Source organism: Scardinius erythrophthalmus (assembly GCF_964197995.2).
Source record: "Scardinius erythrophthalmus genome assembly, chromosome: 11".
NCBI lineage: Eukaryota > Metazoa > Chordata > Actinopteri > Cypriniformes > Leuciscidae > Scardinius > Scardinius erythrophthalmus.
In genome coordinates, this window is record NC_138231.1 from 18,535,593 (window position 1) to 18,553,630 (window position 18,038).

General features: G+C 39.0%; 1 protein-coding gene across 1 annotated transcript in view; it reads right to left on the minus strand.

The window, feature by feature from the left end:
* traf3ip2a (TRAF3 interacting protein 2a) overlaps positions 1–15,175 on the minus strand; it is a 40,519-nt gene extending 25,344 nt beyond the window's left edge. Inside the window, exons 1-3 of the mRNA XM_081379225.1 lie at positions 15,145–15,175; positions 14,794–14,845; positions 12,391–12,918 (exon numbers count right to left, since the gene is read on the minus strand). Of these exons, the coding sequence (XP_081235351.1) occupies positions 12,391–12,918; positions 14,794–14,809 (544 nt within the window). The 5' untranslated portion in view covers positions 14,810–14,845; positions 15,145–15,175. The remainder of the gene's footprint in view (positions 1–12,390; positions 12,919–14,793; positions 14,846–15,144) is intronic.
* Between the last annotated feature and the right edge of the window lie 2,863 nt (positions 15,176–18,038).

The window sequence follows — 18,038 nt, forward strand, 5'->3', positions numbered from 1 at the left end:
CAAACAGAGTACCCCTAGCAACCGTTTAGCAAGACCTATATCTCCGCATCAGAACATCGTATAGAGATGGGAGTTGATTTATATCATTCATACTGACAATAAGCCTTTACAGTTTCATCATTAGCAGCTGCAAAGCAACTCCATAGCAACCAAACAGAGTACCCTAGCAACCAAAATGCAAAGAGGGATATCTTCCATTCTGAATGTCATAGAGGCATGGGAGTTGGTTTGTTTCATTCATACTGACAACCAGCCTTTGGAGTTTCATTCTTGGCATCTGCCAAGCCACTCCATAGCAACCAAACAGAGTACCCTAGCAACCAAAATCCAAAGAGGGTTATCTTCCATTTTGAATGTCACAAAGAAATGGGAGTTGGTTTATATCATTCATAGTGACAAGAAGCCTTTGCAGTTTCATCACAGGCAGCTGCCAAGCCACTCCCTAGCAACCAAACAGAGTACCCTAGCAACCGTTTAGCAAAAAGAATATATCTGTATCAGAACATCGTATAGAGCTGGGAGTTGGTTTATATCATTCACACTGACAAGCAGCCTTTGGAGTTTCATGGTTGGCAGCTGCCAAGCTACTCCCTAGCAAACAAACAGAGTACCCTAGCAACAAAAAGAGGGATATCTTCCATTCTGTATGTCACAGATGCATGGGAGTTGGTTTTCTATCATTCATAGTGACAAGAAGCCTTTTTAGTTTCATCATTGGCAGCTGCCAAGCCACTCCCTAGCAACCAAACAGAGTACCCTAGCAACCGTTTAGCAAGACCTATATCTCTGCATCAGAACATCATATAGAGATGGAGGTTGGTTTATATCATTCATACTGACAAGAAGCTGATGCAGTTTCATCATTAACAGCTGCCAAGCAACTCCATAGCAACCAAACAGAGTATCCTAGCAACCAAAATCCAAAGAGGGATATCTTCCATTCTGAATGTCATACAGGCATGGGAGTTGGTTTATATCATTTATACTGACAAGCAGCCTTTGTAGTTTCGTTATTGGTATCTGCCAGTCCACTCCCTAGCAACCGAACAGATTATCCTAGCAACCAAAATTCAAAGATGGATATCTTCCATTCTGTTTGTCACAGAGGCAGGGGAGTTGGATTTTATCATTCATACTGACAAGCAGCCTTTGCGTTTCATGATTGGCAGCTGCCAAGCCACTCCCTAGCAACGAAATACAGTACCCTAGCAACCAATATCCAAATAGGGATATCTTCCATTCTGTATGTCACAGAGGCATGGGAGTTGGTTTATATCATTCATAGTGACAAGAAGTCTTTGGAGTTTCATCATTGGCAGCTGCCTAGCAACTACATAGCAACCAAACAGAGTACCCTAGCAACCATTTTAAAAGGCCTACATCTCTGCATCAGAATATTGTATAGAGATGGGGGTTGGCTCATTAGTTTCGATTCGAAAACAGTCTGTAAATATCACCATGGTAACTGTGTATTCACACCCTAGCAACCGTTTAGAGCCACCTAACAACCATATTGCAACATATAGAAGCCATATTTCAGCTCCACAACATCGTACAGACATGGTTGTTGGCTCGTATGCAATCATTTACAAGACCCTAGCAACCGTGCCGAATTTTGCCACTGCAAGCACCATTTCACATTTTCTTCAGGAAATGTACATTCTAGTTATTATTATTATTATTATTATTATTCTGGACAAAGTTTGGCGCGTAACTCGTCCCGCACCGTTTGTCACAGACCCATGAATGAGGTGTCAAATCGACTGGCTCATTGAGGAGAGGTGTGCTATGACTTTTATAAGCGATCGGGGGTGCGGTGTTCGCCCCAGGGGCGAAAAAGCGGCCAAAAAAGTCCCATTGACTTAACATTGCAACAAACTTTGACCACACATAGCTCTGAGCGAGGATTTCGCAGAAACGTGTGATTTGCCACATTTGAAGAGGCTGACAGGCTCTGTAAGAACATACCTCTCAATGGGGTAAAAGTTGCACCCCTGGGGGGCAGGAGATGCCCAAAGTTACCCCATTGACTTACTATGGGGAAGGAACGTCCCGTGAAACACACATGCTTTTCCTACTATGGTAAATTGCATAGGGACTTTGTATTGAACGTAGCTCTGGATCACAGTGTCATAGAGACAATGGGGCGGGCTCATTTTACTCAGACGACCAATCAGTCTCTCAGGATCATTGTGAAGCTATCAAGCCACGCCCTAGCAACCATTTAGAGCCCCTTAGCAACAAGTTCTATAGACTTCCATTGAAAGAGTTCAAAGAGATATCTCCAGACTTAATTGTCATAGAAACATGGGGGTGGTCTCATTTGACTCGGGGCACCAAACAGCCAATCATGAATCACCTCAACACTTCCAAGCCCCTCCCTAGCAACCATTGTCGCGCACCTTAGCAACCAAAATCCAAAGAGGGATATCTTCCATTCTGAATGTCACAGAGAAATGGGAGTTGGTTTATATCATTCATAGTGACAAGAAGCCTTTGCAGTTTCGTCATTGGCAGCTGCCAAGCCACTCCATAGCAACCAAACAGAGTACCCTAGCAACTATTTAGCAATACCTCTATCTCTGTATCAGAACATTGTATAGAGATGGGGGTTGGTTTATATCATTCATAGTGACAAGAAGCCTCTGGGGTTTCATGATTGGCAGCTGCCAAGCCACTCCCTAGCAACCAAACAGAGTACCCTAGCAACCCAAATTCAAAGAGGGATATCTTCCATTCTGAATGTCACAGAGAAATGGGAGTTGGTTTATATCATTCATAGTGACAAGAAGCCTTTGCAGTTTCGTCATTGGCAGCTGCCAAGCCACTCCATAGCAACCAAACAGAGTACCCTAGCAACTATTTAGCAATACCTCTATCTCTGTATCAGAACATTGTATAGAGATGGGGGTTGGTTTATATCATTCATAGTGACAAGAAGCCTTTGGGGTTTCATGATTGGCAGCTGCCAAGCCACTCCCTAGCAACCAAACAGAGTTCCCTAGCAACCGTTTTGCAATACCTATATCTCTGCATCAGAACATCGTATAGAGATGGGGGTTGGTTTATATCATTAATACTGACAAGAAGCCTTTGCAGTTTCATCATTAGCAGCTGCCAATCAACTCCATAGCAACCAAACAGAGAACCCTAGCAACCAATATCCAAAGAGGGATATCTTCCATTCTGAATGTCACAGAGGCATGGGAGTTGGATTATATCATTCATAGTGATAAGAAGCCTTTGCAGTTTCATCATTGGCAGCTGCCAAGCCACTCCCTAGCAACCATTGTCGAACACCTTAGCAACCAAAACCATAGAGGGATATCTTCCATTCTGAATGTCACAGAGGCATGGGAGTTGGTTTATATCATTCATACTGACAAGCACACTTTGCAGTTTCATCATTGGCAGCTGCCAAGCAACTCCATGGCAACCAAACAGAGTACCCTAGCAACCAAAATCCAAAGAGGGATATCTTCCATTCTGAATGTCACAGAGGCATGGGAGTTGGTTTGTATCATTCATAGAGACAAGAAGCCTTTGCCGTTTCATCATTGGCAGCTGTCAAGCAAATCCATAGCAACCAAACAGAGAACCCTAGCAACCAAAATCCAAAGAGGGATATCTTCCATTCTGAATGTCACAGAGGCATGGGAGTTGGTTTATATCATTCACAGTGACAAGAAGCCTGTGCAGTTTCATCATTGGCAGCTGCCAAGCAACTCCATGGCAACCAAACAGAGTACCCTAGCAACCAAAATCCAAAGAGGGATATCTTCCATTCTGAATGTCACGGAGGCATGGGATTTGGTTTGAATCATTCATACTGACAAGCAGCCTTTGGAGTTTCATGATTGGCAGCTACCAAGCCACTCCTTAGCAACCAAACAGAGGACCCTAACAACCGTTTATCAAGACCCATGTCTCTGCATCAGAACATCGTATAGAGATGGGGGTTGGCTCTTTTGTTTTGGTTGGGAAACATTCTGTAAATATCACCATGGTAACTGAATTCACACCCTAGCAACCGTTTAGAGCCACCTAGCAACCATATTGCAACATATAGAAGCCATATTTCAGCTCCACAACATCGTACAGACATGGTTGTTGGCTCGAATGCAATCATGTACAACACCCTAGCAACCAAGTGGAGAATTTTGCCACTGCAAGCACCACTTCACATTTTCTTCAGGAAATGTACATTCTAGTTAGTGGTGCTTTTTTAAAAGCATCACTATTGTTATTGCTCATACTTATTATTCTTATTATTATTATTCTGGACAAAGTTTGGCGCGAAACTCGCCCCGCACCGTTTGTCACAGACCCCTGAGTGAAGTGTCAAATCGACCGCCTCATTGAGGAGAGGTGTGCTATGACTTTTCTAAGCGATCGGGTGTACGATGTTCGCACAGCGGACGAAAAAGCGGCCAAAAAAGTCCCCATTGACTTTACATTGGGCATTCTAAAAATATTTGAATCCCAACCGACGTTTTCACACACACACCACTCCAAAGGGCCTGACAGCCCTGCGTCTCTCCCTCTCTCTCTCCCTCAGAGGATTTATATTATCAAGCAGCCAATAAGTAATTTCCTTAAATCTTCATAGCCACACCCTAGCAACCAGTTTTAGCACCCTAGCAACCACTAAGAGCTCCCTAGCAACCACCCTAAACCAAAAAAAAATTTTTTGTACATTTTTTTGTATTTTTTAGCGCAATATTACACTCGTGGCCTTGCGATATTGCTCCATGCTTGTGCCTATTCAGCAATAGGCACGAGGCCGCAGGCCGAGTGCCGTACTGAAGGCACTCGTTATTAAAGATTTTAATAACTCTATAAAAACTCCATAGTAACCATCTTTGACAACTACCAACCACCTAGTAACAAAATAGCAACTACCAAAAATACCTTAGCAACCATCCTGAACACCCTAGCAACGTCTAGAAATGCTCTAGTAGATCATAGAAACACCAAGGTGGTCTCGTTTCACTCAGGGCATCAAATGGCCAATCATGAATCACCTCAACACTTCCTAGCCCCTCCCTAGCAACCATTGTCGAGCACCTTAGCAACCAAAATCCTAGAGGGATATCTTCTATTCTGAATGTCACAGAGGCATGGAAGTTGGTTTATATCATTCATAGTAACAAAAAGCCTTTGCAGTTTCATCAATGGCAGCTGTCAAGCAACTCCATAGCAACCAAACAGATTACCCTAGCAACCAAAATTCAAAGAGGGATATCTTCCATTCTGAATGTCACAGAGGCATGGGAGTTTGTTTATGTCATTCATACTGAAAAGCAGCCTTTGGAGTTCATCATTAGCAGCTGCCAAGCCACTCCATAGCAACCAAACAGAGTACCCTAGCAACTATTTAGCAAGACCTATATCTCTGTATCAGAGCATCGTATAGAGATGGGGGAAGGTTTATATAATTCAATATTGACAAGAAGCCTTTGGAGTTTCATGATTGGCAGCTGCCAAGCCACTCCCTAGCAACCAATCATAGTACCCTAGCAACCAAAATCCAAAGAGGGATATCTTCCAGTCTGAATGTCACAGAGGCATGGGAGTTTGTTTATATCCTTCATAGTAACAAAAAGCCGTTGCAGTTTCATCAATGGCAGCTGTCAAGCAACTCCATAGCAACCAAACAGATTACCCTAGCAACCAAAATTCAAAGAGGGATATCTTCCATTCTGAATGTCACAGAGGCATGGGAGTTGGTTTATGTCATTCATACTGACAAGAAGCCTTTGGTGTTTCATGATTGGCAGCTGCCAAGCAACTCCATAACAACCAAACAGAGTACCCTAGCAACCAAAATCCAAACAGGGATCTCTTCCATTCTGAATGTCACAGAGGCATGGGAGTTGGTTTATATCATTCATACTGACAAGAAACCTTTGGAATTTCATCATTGGCAGCTGCCAAGTAACTCCATAGCAACCAAACAGAGTACCCTAGTAACCAAAATCCAAAGAGGGATATCTTCCATTCTGAAAGTCACACAGGCATGGGAGTTGGTTTATATCATTCATAATGACAAGCAGCCTTTGGAGTTTTATGATTGGCACCTGCCAAGTCACTCCCTTGCAACCAAACAGAGGACCCTAGCAACCAAATTCCAAAGAGGGATATCTTCCATTCTGAATGTCACAGAGGCATGGGAGTTGGTTTAAATCATTTATACTGACAATCAGCCTTTGGAGTTTCATCATTGGCACCTGCCAAGTCACTCCCTGGCAACCAAACAGAGGACCCTAGCAACCGTTTATCATGACCCATGTCTCTGCATCAGAACATCACATAGAGATGGGGGTTGGCTCTTTTGTTTTGGTTGGGAAACTGTCTGTAACTATCACCATGGTAACTGATTTCACACCCTAGCAACCGTTTAGAGCCACCTAGCAACCATATTGCAACATATAGAAGCCATATTTCAGCTCCACAACATTGTACAGACATGGTTGTTGGCTCGAATGCAATCATGTACAACACCCTAGCAACCAAGTGGAGAGTTTTGCCACTGCAAGCACCACTTCACATTTTCTTCAGGAAATGTACATTCTAGTTATTATTATTATTCTGGACAAAGTTTGGCGCGAAACTCGCCCTGCACCGTTTGTCACAGACCCATGAATGAGGTGTCAAATCGACCGGCTTATTGAGGAGAGGTGTGCTATGACTTTTATAAGCGATCGGGGGTGCGGTGTTCACCCCAGGGGCGAAAAAGCGGCCCAAAAAGTTCCATTGACTTAACATTGCGACGAACTTTGAGCACTCATAGCTCTGAGCCAGGATTTCGCAGAAACGTGTGATTTGCCACATTTGAAGAGGCTGACAGGCTCTGTAAGAACATACCTCACAATGGGGTAAAAGTTGCACCCCTGGGGGGCAGGAGCGTCCCAAAGTTGCCCCATTGACTTACTATGGGGAAGGAATGTCCCGTGAAACACACATGCTTTTCCTACTATGGTAAATTGCATAGGGATTTTGTAATGAACCTAGCTCTGGATCACAGTGTCATAGAGACAAGGGGGTGGGCTCATTTTACTCAGACGACCAATCAGTCTCTCAGGATCATTGTGAAGCTATCAAGCCACGCCCTAGCAACCATTTAGAGCACCTTAGCAACAACTCCCATAGACTTCCATTGAAAGAGTTCAAAGGGATATCTCCGGACTGAATTGTCATAGAAACTAGAGGGTGGTCTCGTTTGACTTGGGGCAGCAAACAGCCAATCATGAATCACCTCAACTCTTCCTAGCCCCTCCCTAGCAACCATTGTCGAGCACCTTAGCAACCAAAATCCGAGAGGGATATCTTCCATTCTGAATGTCACAGAGGCATGGGAGTTGGTTTATATCATTCATAGTGACAAGAAGCCTTTGGAGTTTCATCATTGGCAGCTGCCAAGCCACTCCCTAGCAACCAAACAGAGTACCCTAGCAACCAAAATTCAAAGAGGGATATCTTCCATTCTGAATGTCACAGAGAAATGGGAGTTGGTTTATATCATTCATAGTGACAAGAAGCCTTTGCAGTTTCGTCATTGGCAGCTGCCAAGCCACTCCATAGCAACCAAACAGAGTACCCTAGCAACCAAAATCCAAAGAGGGATATCTGCCATTCTGAATGTCACAGAGAAATGGGAGTTGGTTATATCATTCATAGTGACACAAAGCCTTTTCAGTTTCATCATTGGCAGCTGCCAAGCCACTCCATAGCAACCAAACTTGAGTACCCTAGCAACCGTTTTGCAAGACCTATATCTCCGCATCAGAACATCGTATAGAGATGGGAGTTGGTTTATATCATTCATACTGACAATAAGCCTTTACAGTTTCATCATTAGCAGCTGCCAAACAACTCCATAGCAACCAAACAGAGTACCCTAGCAACCAAAATGCAAAGAGGGATATCTTCCATTCTGAATGTCACAGAGGCATGGGAGTTGGTTTGTTTCATTCATACTGACAACCAGCCTTTGGAGTTTCATTATTGGCAGCTGCCAAGCCACTCCATAGCAACCAAACAGAGTACCCTAGCAACCAAAATCCAAAGAGGGTTATCTTCCATTTTGAATGTCACAAAGAAATGGGAGTTGGTTTATATCATTCATAGTGACAAGAAGCCTTTGCAGTTTCATCACTGGCAGCTGCCAAGCCACTCCCTAGCAACCAAACAGAGTACCCTAGCAACCGTTTAGCAAAAATAATTTCTCTGTATCAGAACATCGTATAGAGCTGGGAGTTGGTTTATATCATTCATACTGACAAGCAGCCTCTGGAGTTTTATGGTTGGCAGCTGCCAAGCTACTCCCTAGCAACCAAACAGAGTACCCTAGCAACCAAAATCCAAAGAGGGATATCTTCCATTCTGTATGTCACAGATGCATGGGAGTTGGTTTTTTATCATTCATAGTGACAAGAAGCCTTTTTAATTTCATCATTGGCAGCTGCCAAGCCACTCCCTAGCAACCAAACAGAGTACCCTAGCAACCGTTTAGCAAGACCTATATCTCTGCATCAGAACATCGTATAGAGATGGGAGTTGGTTTATTTTCATTCATACTGACAAGAAGCTTATGCAGTTTCATCATTAACAGCTGCCAAGCCACTCCATAGCAACCAAACAGAGGACCCTAGCAACCAAACTCCAGAGAGGGATATCTTCCATTCTGACTGTCACAGAGGCATGGGAGTTGGTTTATATCATTCATATTGACAAGAAGCCTTTGGTGTTTCATGATTGGCAGCTGCCAAGCAACTCCATATCAACCAAACAGAGTACCCTAGCAACCAAATTCCAAAGAGGAATATCTTCCTTTCTGAATGTCACACAGGCATGGGAGTTGGTTTATATCATTCATACTGACAAGAAGCCTTTGGAATTTCATCATTGGCAGCTGCCAAGCCACTCTCTAGCAACCAAACAGAGTACCCTAGCAACCAAAATCTAAGGAGGGATATCTTCCATTCTGAATGTCATAGAGGCATGGGAGTTGGTTTATATCATTCAGAGTGACAAGAAGCCTTTGCAGTTTCATCATTGGTATCTGCCAAGTCACTCCCTGGCAACCAAACAGAGGACCCTAGCAACCGTTTATCAAGACCCATGTCTCTGCATCAGAACATCATATAGAGATGGGGGTTGGCTCTTTTGTTTTGGTTGGGAAACAGTCTGTAAATTTCACCATGGTAACTTTGTATTCACACCCTAGCAACCGTTTACAGCCACCTAGCAACCATATTGCAACATAAAGAAGCCATATTTCAGCTCCACAACAGCGTACAGACATGGTTGTTGGCTCGTATGCGATCATGTACAACACCCTAGCAACCGAGTGCCGAATTTTGCCACTGCAAGCACCACTTCACATTTTCTTCAGGAAATGTACATTCTAGTTTTTGTTTGTTTTTGCGCACAAAAAGTATTCTCGTCGCTTTATAAACTTAAGATTGAGCCACTAGAGTCACTTGGACTATATTAACGATGTATTTAATACATTTTCTGGGCCAGCAAGTTATAGTGTCCATAAGCCTGTGGAGGAGTGATCCAGCTCTCAGATTTCATCAAAAATATCTTAATTTGTGTTCCGAAGATGAACGAAAGTCTTACGGGGTTGGACCAACATGAGGGTGAGTAATTACTGACAGAATTTTCATTTTTTGGTGAACTAACCCTTTAACAGACCTCACACCAAGGGCAAATCTGATAAGATAATCGGGACATAGCTAGGATTGTCGGAAGGGGGGAAATCGGCCCAAAATCAGCCCGATTATCTTTTGGTGTGTACCCAGCATAAAGGAAATGCTGATCACCATTATGGTGACCAAAACATTTCAATAAAACATCAACATCTAAACCTCTGTTAATTCTCAATAAAACTTATTTTGCTGTATGACAGAAATAAAAACAATCTGGTTAGTAATAAGTGAAGCTGCTGGTAATGCTGTTTGTGGAGTTGTTTAATCCTCCTCTGCTGAGATCTTGAGAGATTTATTGTCTTCTTTATCTTCAGTTGATTTAATCTAAGACTGAGGCTGGAAGTCAGTTGTCATTCTTGGTTTTCTCTTTCCTTCAGTTATTCTGCTTGTTAGCAGCAGGTGTTCATCACTAATGCTTAATCATCACTTAATTATTCACTAAATTATGTCATTAACTTTAACTCTGATTCAGAGTTACTTTAACACTCTTTAGAGTGGGATCAAATGTTCTCTGATCAGAGTTAATTTTACTCTGGGGATTTTGCTGTGTAGGCGTCTTATGACGAAGACCAGACATTGGAGGTGTGTGTGGTGCAGGCTTTTATGCAGCGTGGTGAATGAGATGATTGATTAGAGACCAGGTGGGAGAGGAAGTGAAGGTGGAGCTTGGCGATTCTGTGACATTACTATTCTATAAATATATTTATAAAGACTCATTAAGACTTATACTGCATTATAAGAAAATGTATAGTTACATTTATATTATTTTTATAACTACTAATAAGTCATGCATTTGCTTTTTCAATGTGCATACTGATAATCTATTATACTCTTTTAATTTATTTTATAACTGTTTTAATTTTCCTACCTTTTATTTTGTGATTATTTTAATTCCTTTCTGTAAAGCACTTTGAATTGCCATAGTGTATGAAATGTGCTATATAAAATAAACTTAATTTGCCTTGCCTATTATAGTTACATAGACATTTTTTAGTAATTCAGATTTATTTCTATAGCTGTGTTGTGTTCTTATAAATACTTATTGTGTGATAATATAGTTACTAAGCTCTATAAATGCATAATTGATGGCTTTCAGTAAAGTGAAAACATTGAATGCAATTTTCCTAAAGCAAATGTTAAGAAATCGCTTAATTATCATGCATGACCTCTAATGCAAACATTAGCCATCAAAGACATAATTGATAACTAACTGGTACAGCAAACAAGTGTCTTTATATTTAATCATTTATAAATCAGTGTATAATGCATTATGAGCATGCACATTGCAAATGCATAAATTATAAGTAATTATAACAAATAATATAAATGTAACTATAACTGTTCTTATAATGCAGTATAAATCTTAATAAGTCTTAATAAATATATTTATAGAATAGTAATACTTATAATAAATGGGGCTATAATTCATTATAAGCCTGGACTTCATAGAAAGTTTTAAGGGAGATTTATTTGACCTTATTTCTAATATAAAACCTCTAGAGTAATAACTTAAAGATCTTCAAAACAAACCCCTCTAAAATGAAAGTTTGGTTTAACTTGAAGAAATTGTGACAGAAATATGTTAGGCTACTATAATTGCACAGTAGAATGTACTTCTCAAAGAGATGATAATAATACTAATAATAAAAAAAATTCCTCCATGTTTTAATTTTAACAGTAAACCTTTTATCTAGCACTTTGTTATGCCATATAAGGAATTGTTCAAATTTCATTTTAATACATTTTAGAAGACTTTAACTTAATTGTTGAAGTTTTATGCTTTTATTTGATAAATCCAGAAAAAAACAGACAATAGAATTTCTGTGTGTGTGTATATATATATATATATATATATATATATATATATATATATGTGTGTGTGTGTGTATATATATATATATATATATATATATATATATTAAACATTTGAATAAATCATTGAGTTTTTAAAGTTTTATGAATTCAATCCACTAGACATGCTTGATTACTAAAGTTTAATTAAACCATTAAAAAACAAGACAAAAAATCTATAAAAAAGAAAACATAATTTAGGGGGAAAAACATATTTCATAAGGCATGTCTTTAGATTAAATTTTATTTAACCATTAAAACTGAATTTGGGCTATGGATGATATCCGATGAAAACAAAATGCTTATGATCTACATGCAAACAGACGTGTGTTAAAGGGGTCATGACATATTTTAATATGTTCCTTTAAGTTCAATTATAATTTTAGTCAAGTTTATTCACTTATCTTTGCAACACATAAATATTCCCCACCTCATTCTGTCCTCAGTGTCATCAGTAAATATATACGGTTTATAAATAATATCATTGGCAAACATTGTATCCCTCTCCTTTTCACCTTACTCCTCACCACTGCTAGATGGGGTATAGAAGTAACAAGGTAAAGTAAGCATTGATGTGTTGTTGTGGAGGCGGCCAGATGCAAATGTCTACCACAGTGTGGAAGAATAACGTGGGGAAAGTATAAAATAAGTTATTTTAGCAGATTGGTTTCTCTTGCTCTTTTTGGAGTGAAGAGGAATTTTCGAGGTCTGAAACCTATAGTATTTTTATAGCAAAATGACCACTTGTCAAAATGTCAAAAGATTAAAGAAAATTTGATTCCTCATGTCATGATCCCTTAAATCATACCAATAACAGACATACCGTAAAATCCTGGCTGTTTTGGTGGAGAATATCTGCAGAAATTTTCACCCAGGTCAGAGCGAAGAGGACTAGGCTTTTCTAGACTCTCCTCATCCTCACTCACAGGGTTTTGGGCATGTGAAAATAGGACAGGGGAATTGCAGCGGTTTTGAATGTTGATACCTGAGAAATCTTCACTCAGATCTTCTATGTGGGTTCTACAGTCTCTCTGAAGGTGTCTTCCAGAACTTTGAGGCAAGTAGAGACTGGGCAGGCCTGCAGGACTCGCTGTGCGCTGTGAATCACTTATGGAGAGTTTGGTGAAGTGACTAACCCTTAAAACTTTAGGAGTAAGCCCACAGCAACCATCTGGGTAATCCTGCCTGCTTACATTGCAGACACATATCTCAGGGCCGAATCTCCCACTTTTGCCTGCCTCATTAGAGTTGTGTGACTGGCACTGCTGGCATGTTGGCCAGGCCAGATTGAGAGAAGACGAGGTCATAGACTCATCAGTTTCTACAGGCATACTAAGATGTGGACAGTGATCTGTGAAAACAAAACAATTGGACAAATGGAGAAAAAAAGAGAGGTTTATGTATGTTGAATGAAAGGAGTAAGCAATAATGTTGTCTATACATTTGGTTGATTCAGACAAATTACTTTTAGAGGCATTGACTTGATTAATTATTTTAATTAATAAGTACTGTAATGCAGTGGTTCTCAACTGGTGGCACCATGACCTAAAAAGGTGACATGTCTGTTCTAGTGTCACAGAAAGCAGGGACAAACTATGCTAAATAATACGCAACCTGCCATATAATGATGCACTGTTAATAGCATAATAAACGGGCTTATCAACATTAAAAAAGAAAATCCTTCCCATACACTTTGTTGGTAACTTTAAAGGATGTGTATCCTGTGTGATATAATATCAGAAATAGACTACATTACGGAAGCACAGGTAATGCATACCCTTTCACCACTGCGCATGTGCCTTGACGTGGTCAAGGGGTGGTTACAGTCACACTACATTTTTCAATCCACTGACTTACATTCATACATATGCCAATACAGGAGACAGGACATGCAAGCTCATGTGAATTTCACTTTCCAAAGTTTAAGTTTGGTGAACTTCATATCATATCACACAAAGATGTGTGACCAAAATAGATTGATACGTCAAGTCAAGTCACCCCTATTTATATACAGTAGTGCTATAAAAACAAAAATTCACTAAAAATATACATAGGAGAGCTCATATAATAATAATGATGATGATGATGCCTCATTTAGACATATCTGAAGAGATCCCATCCCAATCTGCCGTAACTCATTCTGTGAATATAGTATATGTGTGTACAGTACATACGGTACATTTACATGTATATGGGAACATGTATGTGCAATATATGTACACAATAAAGGTTAAAACTTTGTGAATATTACATGTGATGCTATTTTTGTCTTCATTTATAAATATTTTATATGTATTAATATATGAAAAATATAAGCACTAGTTTCCCATTTATGGAAATTTATGTAATATATTGCATTATATTTTGCAGTATATTCCCATATATTTCTGTTCCATAAGGGTAGTTAGAGATGGCCAATTCTTTGGGCAAGTCTCTACCTTGCATCCTACACACACCCACTCAAAGATCTGCTGGGTGATACAAAGTATTGGTGCTGGGGAAAACCATAAAAAGAGGCTTTTCAGAAATTAAAATCAGAACTGAGTTCAATGTGAGTATTGGCCTAAATGCGTCATTACACACACCATTTTATCGGCCAATTATTTATCGGTCTTTATTTATCTTATATATAAATATAAATAACAAACACAAAAAAACTAAAAACCAATCAATTCCCAAAGGAGTAAAAAAAAAAGTCTCGCCATGGAAGAAAAGGCTATCGCAACTTCCATGTCGACTTTAAATGAGATTAAACATTGGCAATGTCTATATCTAAAAATCACTTCCACTGGAAAATTTAACCGCACCATGAATAAACGGAGAAATAAAGCATGATTGGCCTTTTATGCCATAAAGCGATCTCGATTACAATATGAGCCAGATTCTAACATCTTCTGTGGCTTGTTGCACAAAGCTGGTTTCAGTTACAATACCATACAAAGAACAAGATTCAAGAATATTTTGCCACGAAATTCTCAACAAATCAAAACCATATTGTGTTTTAATGTTTTATTTTGAATGTTTAACATTTGTTTGAAAACAAATTTTCCGGTAAAACAGGTTTTCTTTTATCAGAAATATTTTATTGTTATTTTACGGTGAAATTTGACCATTGGCATGTTCTGGAAGGCTTGGGGATATTCATACAGTATGATACAGGCTTGGTGATGTGATACAGTATGCTGCTGCAATGAATAGTGTAAAACAAAGCTTTTTAAAACCTTACCTTGGAAAGATTCCATTGCTTTTTCCGTATTCTTGAATTCAGACTGTGATATCTGATGGGGTAAATAACACAAAACCACACAACACGGTTCAGAAAATTATATAAAGAGTCAATAGAAAGCATTTTAAGTAAAAAAAAAAGTAGGCTACAACTTAGCCTAGTTCGTGAGGCCTCTTTTGAGTCCAGAGTTGAAAACTCTGACCTCTCTTTATGAAACAATACCAATCGTCAAAGCACATACAATACTCTAAAGTTCAATGCAACTTTTTATTTAAATAGATCAATAGTTTTAAGATCAAACAGATGCACGAATAGACTCGTTTAATGATTACATGTTTGTCGGTTTCTTACCTGTTCAGAGCTTATACGTGTCTCTTCCTGGACAGCGTCACACCTGCTTTCGGTTCGTTCAGGAAACGTGCACTTATATGCAAATTGGGGGAATTCTACATTCTCTTTATGCAAATATTGCGCAGCGAAAAGTCTGAGCCATCCAATCAAGTTAGAGAACAACGGGACGATCTGAAATCCAAAGCTAAACTAGGCAGGATTTCACATTTTCACCAGAGAAGCGTGTGCAATATGTTATGAGGGAACAACTCATAAAATATTGAATGGTTGATGGTCAAATGGCTGAGAGAGAGAGTGACAGAGAAATTAAAAATTGTAGGATATAACATATGACAGCTTAAAATTTTATATATATGATCTAATTAAAAAAATGAATTTGATCAATGAACTAAAACAAAATGACGAAACACTCCAGAAATCCAGAAAAATAACTGAACACAGCTCGCAAGAAGAGATGACAAAGTATATTATAAATAATACTTTCTGAACATTGACTCTCAGTTTTTATTTACATCTTTCTCATGGTTTCGCAATAAAATTCTCAAAAGTAATAAATGTGAATTATTGTTGCTTACGTCATTTTAATAGCGGGGCAGTAGGCTAATAACGCACAACACTCACCTGTGCAACTGGGATGTAAATCTGGCTAGTCGTCTGATTTTTAGAAGCATTAAAGAGGTATCTAAACTGCTAAATAACAGATTGAAGATTGAATAAACTATTTTTAATGTTCAGCGATATCTTTCAAAGATTTTGAATTTTGGCTAATGTTTTTTCTATATATATAGTGTTGATATGGCTAGTAAATACACAAATTGCATAATGTCTGCATGGGTGGAAGTGTTTTAACCTTCACTCTACCCACGGGTCATTTTGAAATTTAAAAAATGTGGTGTTCATCGCAGTGGTCCAAGACCTAGGCTATAGGACTTTTGCCCTTTTACGTTTTTCCACAAGAGGTCGACAGACACCAAAATGTATGATTTGAGATGGATGTTGCATGTAAGCTATTGGAGTTATTTTGAATTTAATTTGAAATTTAAATTTGAAAAGAATGTGAATAATGTGCTTAAATTATATTATTTATTAATAAAACATAGTCATTTAAAGGTAAAAAAATATTAAAAAATAGAAGAAATATCTATCGCCTGTCCCCCCTTTATTTTCAAGCCCCTTACCAACATGCACCCACATAGACAGTTTCAGACATGACCTTGCTTGCAAAATCCTATATGATTTATTTGAAACATTGTAATTAATACAGTAGGGTACAAATGGGCTAAAAGCACACCTTAAGAAAAAATTGCTTTTCACTACTCCCATAGAAGTTTTTTTTTTTTTTTTTTTTTTTTTTTTACATAAATGTAGATAATGTTCAACAGATTTGGGGCCAGATTTACTAAACAAATTAGTGAGAGAGCACAAAACCAAAAAAGCGCAGCGTAGACGAATTCCCCGAGGAATTGTATAAGGAATTTGTAAATGAATTGGTTCCAAATTTATGTGAGGTGTTTAACTATGTACTACATAATGAAGACTCCCCCAGTCATGGTCTGACACAATTATTACTGTAATTCATAAAACTGGAAAAAACCCTATACGCAATGTATGGCTTATAGACCAAGAAGCCTACTATATGAAAATTTTAACTTCAATACTAGCAAAGAAAATAAAAAACTGGTTTTAATTATGTATTATGTTACGTCTAAAGACGTATATTTTTGTGAGTTATTATTGTACTGTGGTATGTTTTTTCTTTCTGTTGTTTTTGTTGTCTCTTGCTCTCCTTTGGCTCCTCCCACTCTTTCCTCTGGCAGGTAGCTGATTGCGTCTCCAGCTGCACCTGCTTACCATCCAGGAGGGAAGCAGCATAAAATCCAGCAGAACTCTCAATCGGGGAGAACTCTTCTCCAGAGCTTGGTCTGCGTCCTGCCCGGTCCTGTTGATTGGAGCTGTTGTGCTTTTTGTTGTGGATCTGTGCTGTAGCCTGCTCACTGTTGAATGCTGTTGAATGCTGTTGCTGAAGGATCTCTTGCTTTGTTGTGAGACGCCTCCATCTAAAACCTTTAAGTTGTAAAGCCACCTTTTGATTTGTTTTCCTTTAAAAGCTGTTATTCTCCTGATTGTTTGTTGTTACTTTCTTTTTGCCTTGTTACTTGGGAACTGTAGGGAGGTGGGCGCCATTTTATTTTGTAACCCTTTTTCTCCTGTTTTGTGGCTAGGTAGGGAGTCAGGATAGATTTCTGTCATTTATTTGTATATCCTTTGTGAGGCTTATTAAGAATTCCTAAACCCAGGTAGATCTGGCTTTTGTTTATTATTTTGGCATTGCCCCCTTCTGAGACCTTTGTTCCTCCCCTGAAGCTTATTTTCTGAGCAAGTTGTGATATGTTAAGAGCCTTTGAATAAAAAGGGTTAAAAAGAATCTTGTTGTTGTTGTGGTGCTGTGGCAGGGCCCAGACTAATGCTCTTTAAAATCTTTAAAATTGTAATATGTTACGTTCCGTTAAAAGAACCCTAGACACTAATAGGACGTAACATATTTGGGGGCTCGTCCCTTGCGAATTTGGTAGTTTGTAGAGTTTATCTTTTGTCCTCTACCAAGTTGTTTATTTTTGAACTTGCCCAGTTAGGCACTTATTTGGTGACTTTCTCTTGTAAAACGCCCATTTTTAAGGTAGAACTCATTGAAGCATATTGTTGGTTTTTCAGTGAGACTTTTGTATTATAGGTAATAAGTTTTGGCTGCTTTCATTTTTTTGGGGGTGAGGGCAGACTGCATGCGGCAAGATGGAATTTGATCTTTTGGCGTTTACACTTGCACCAACTACAGAAGTTTTTAATCAGTGTAGAAAAAAAGATTTTTTGGTAATTGCTGATTTCTTTAATGTTAC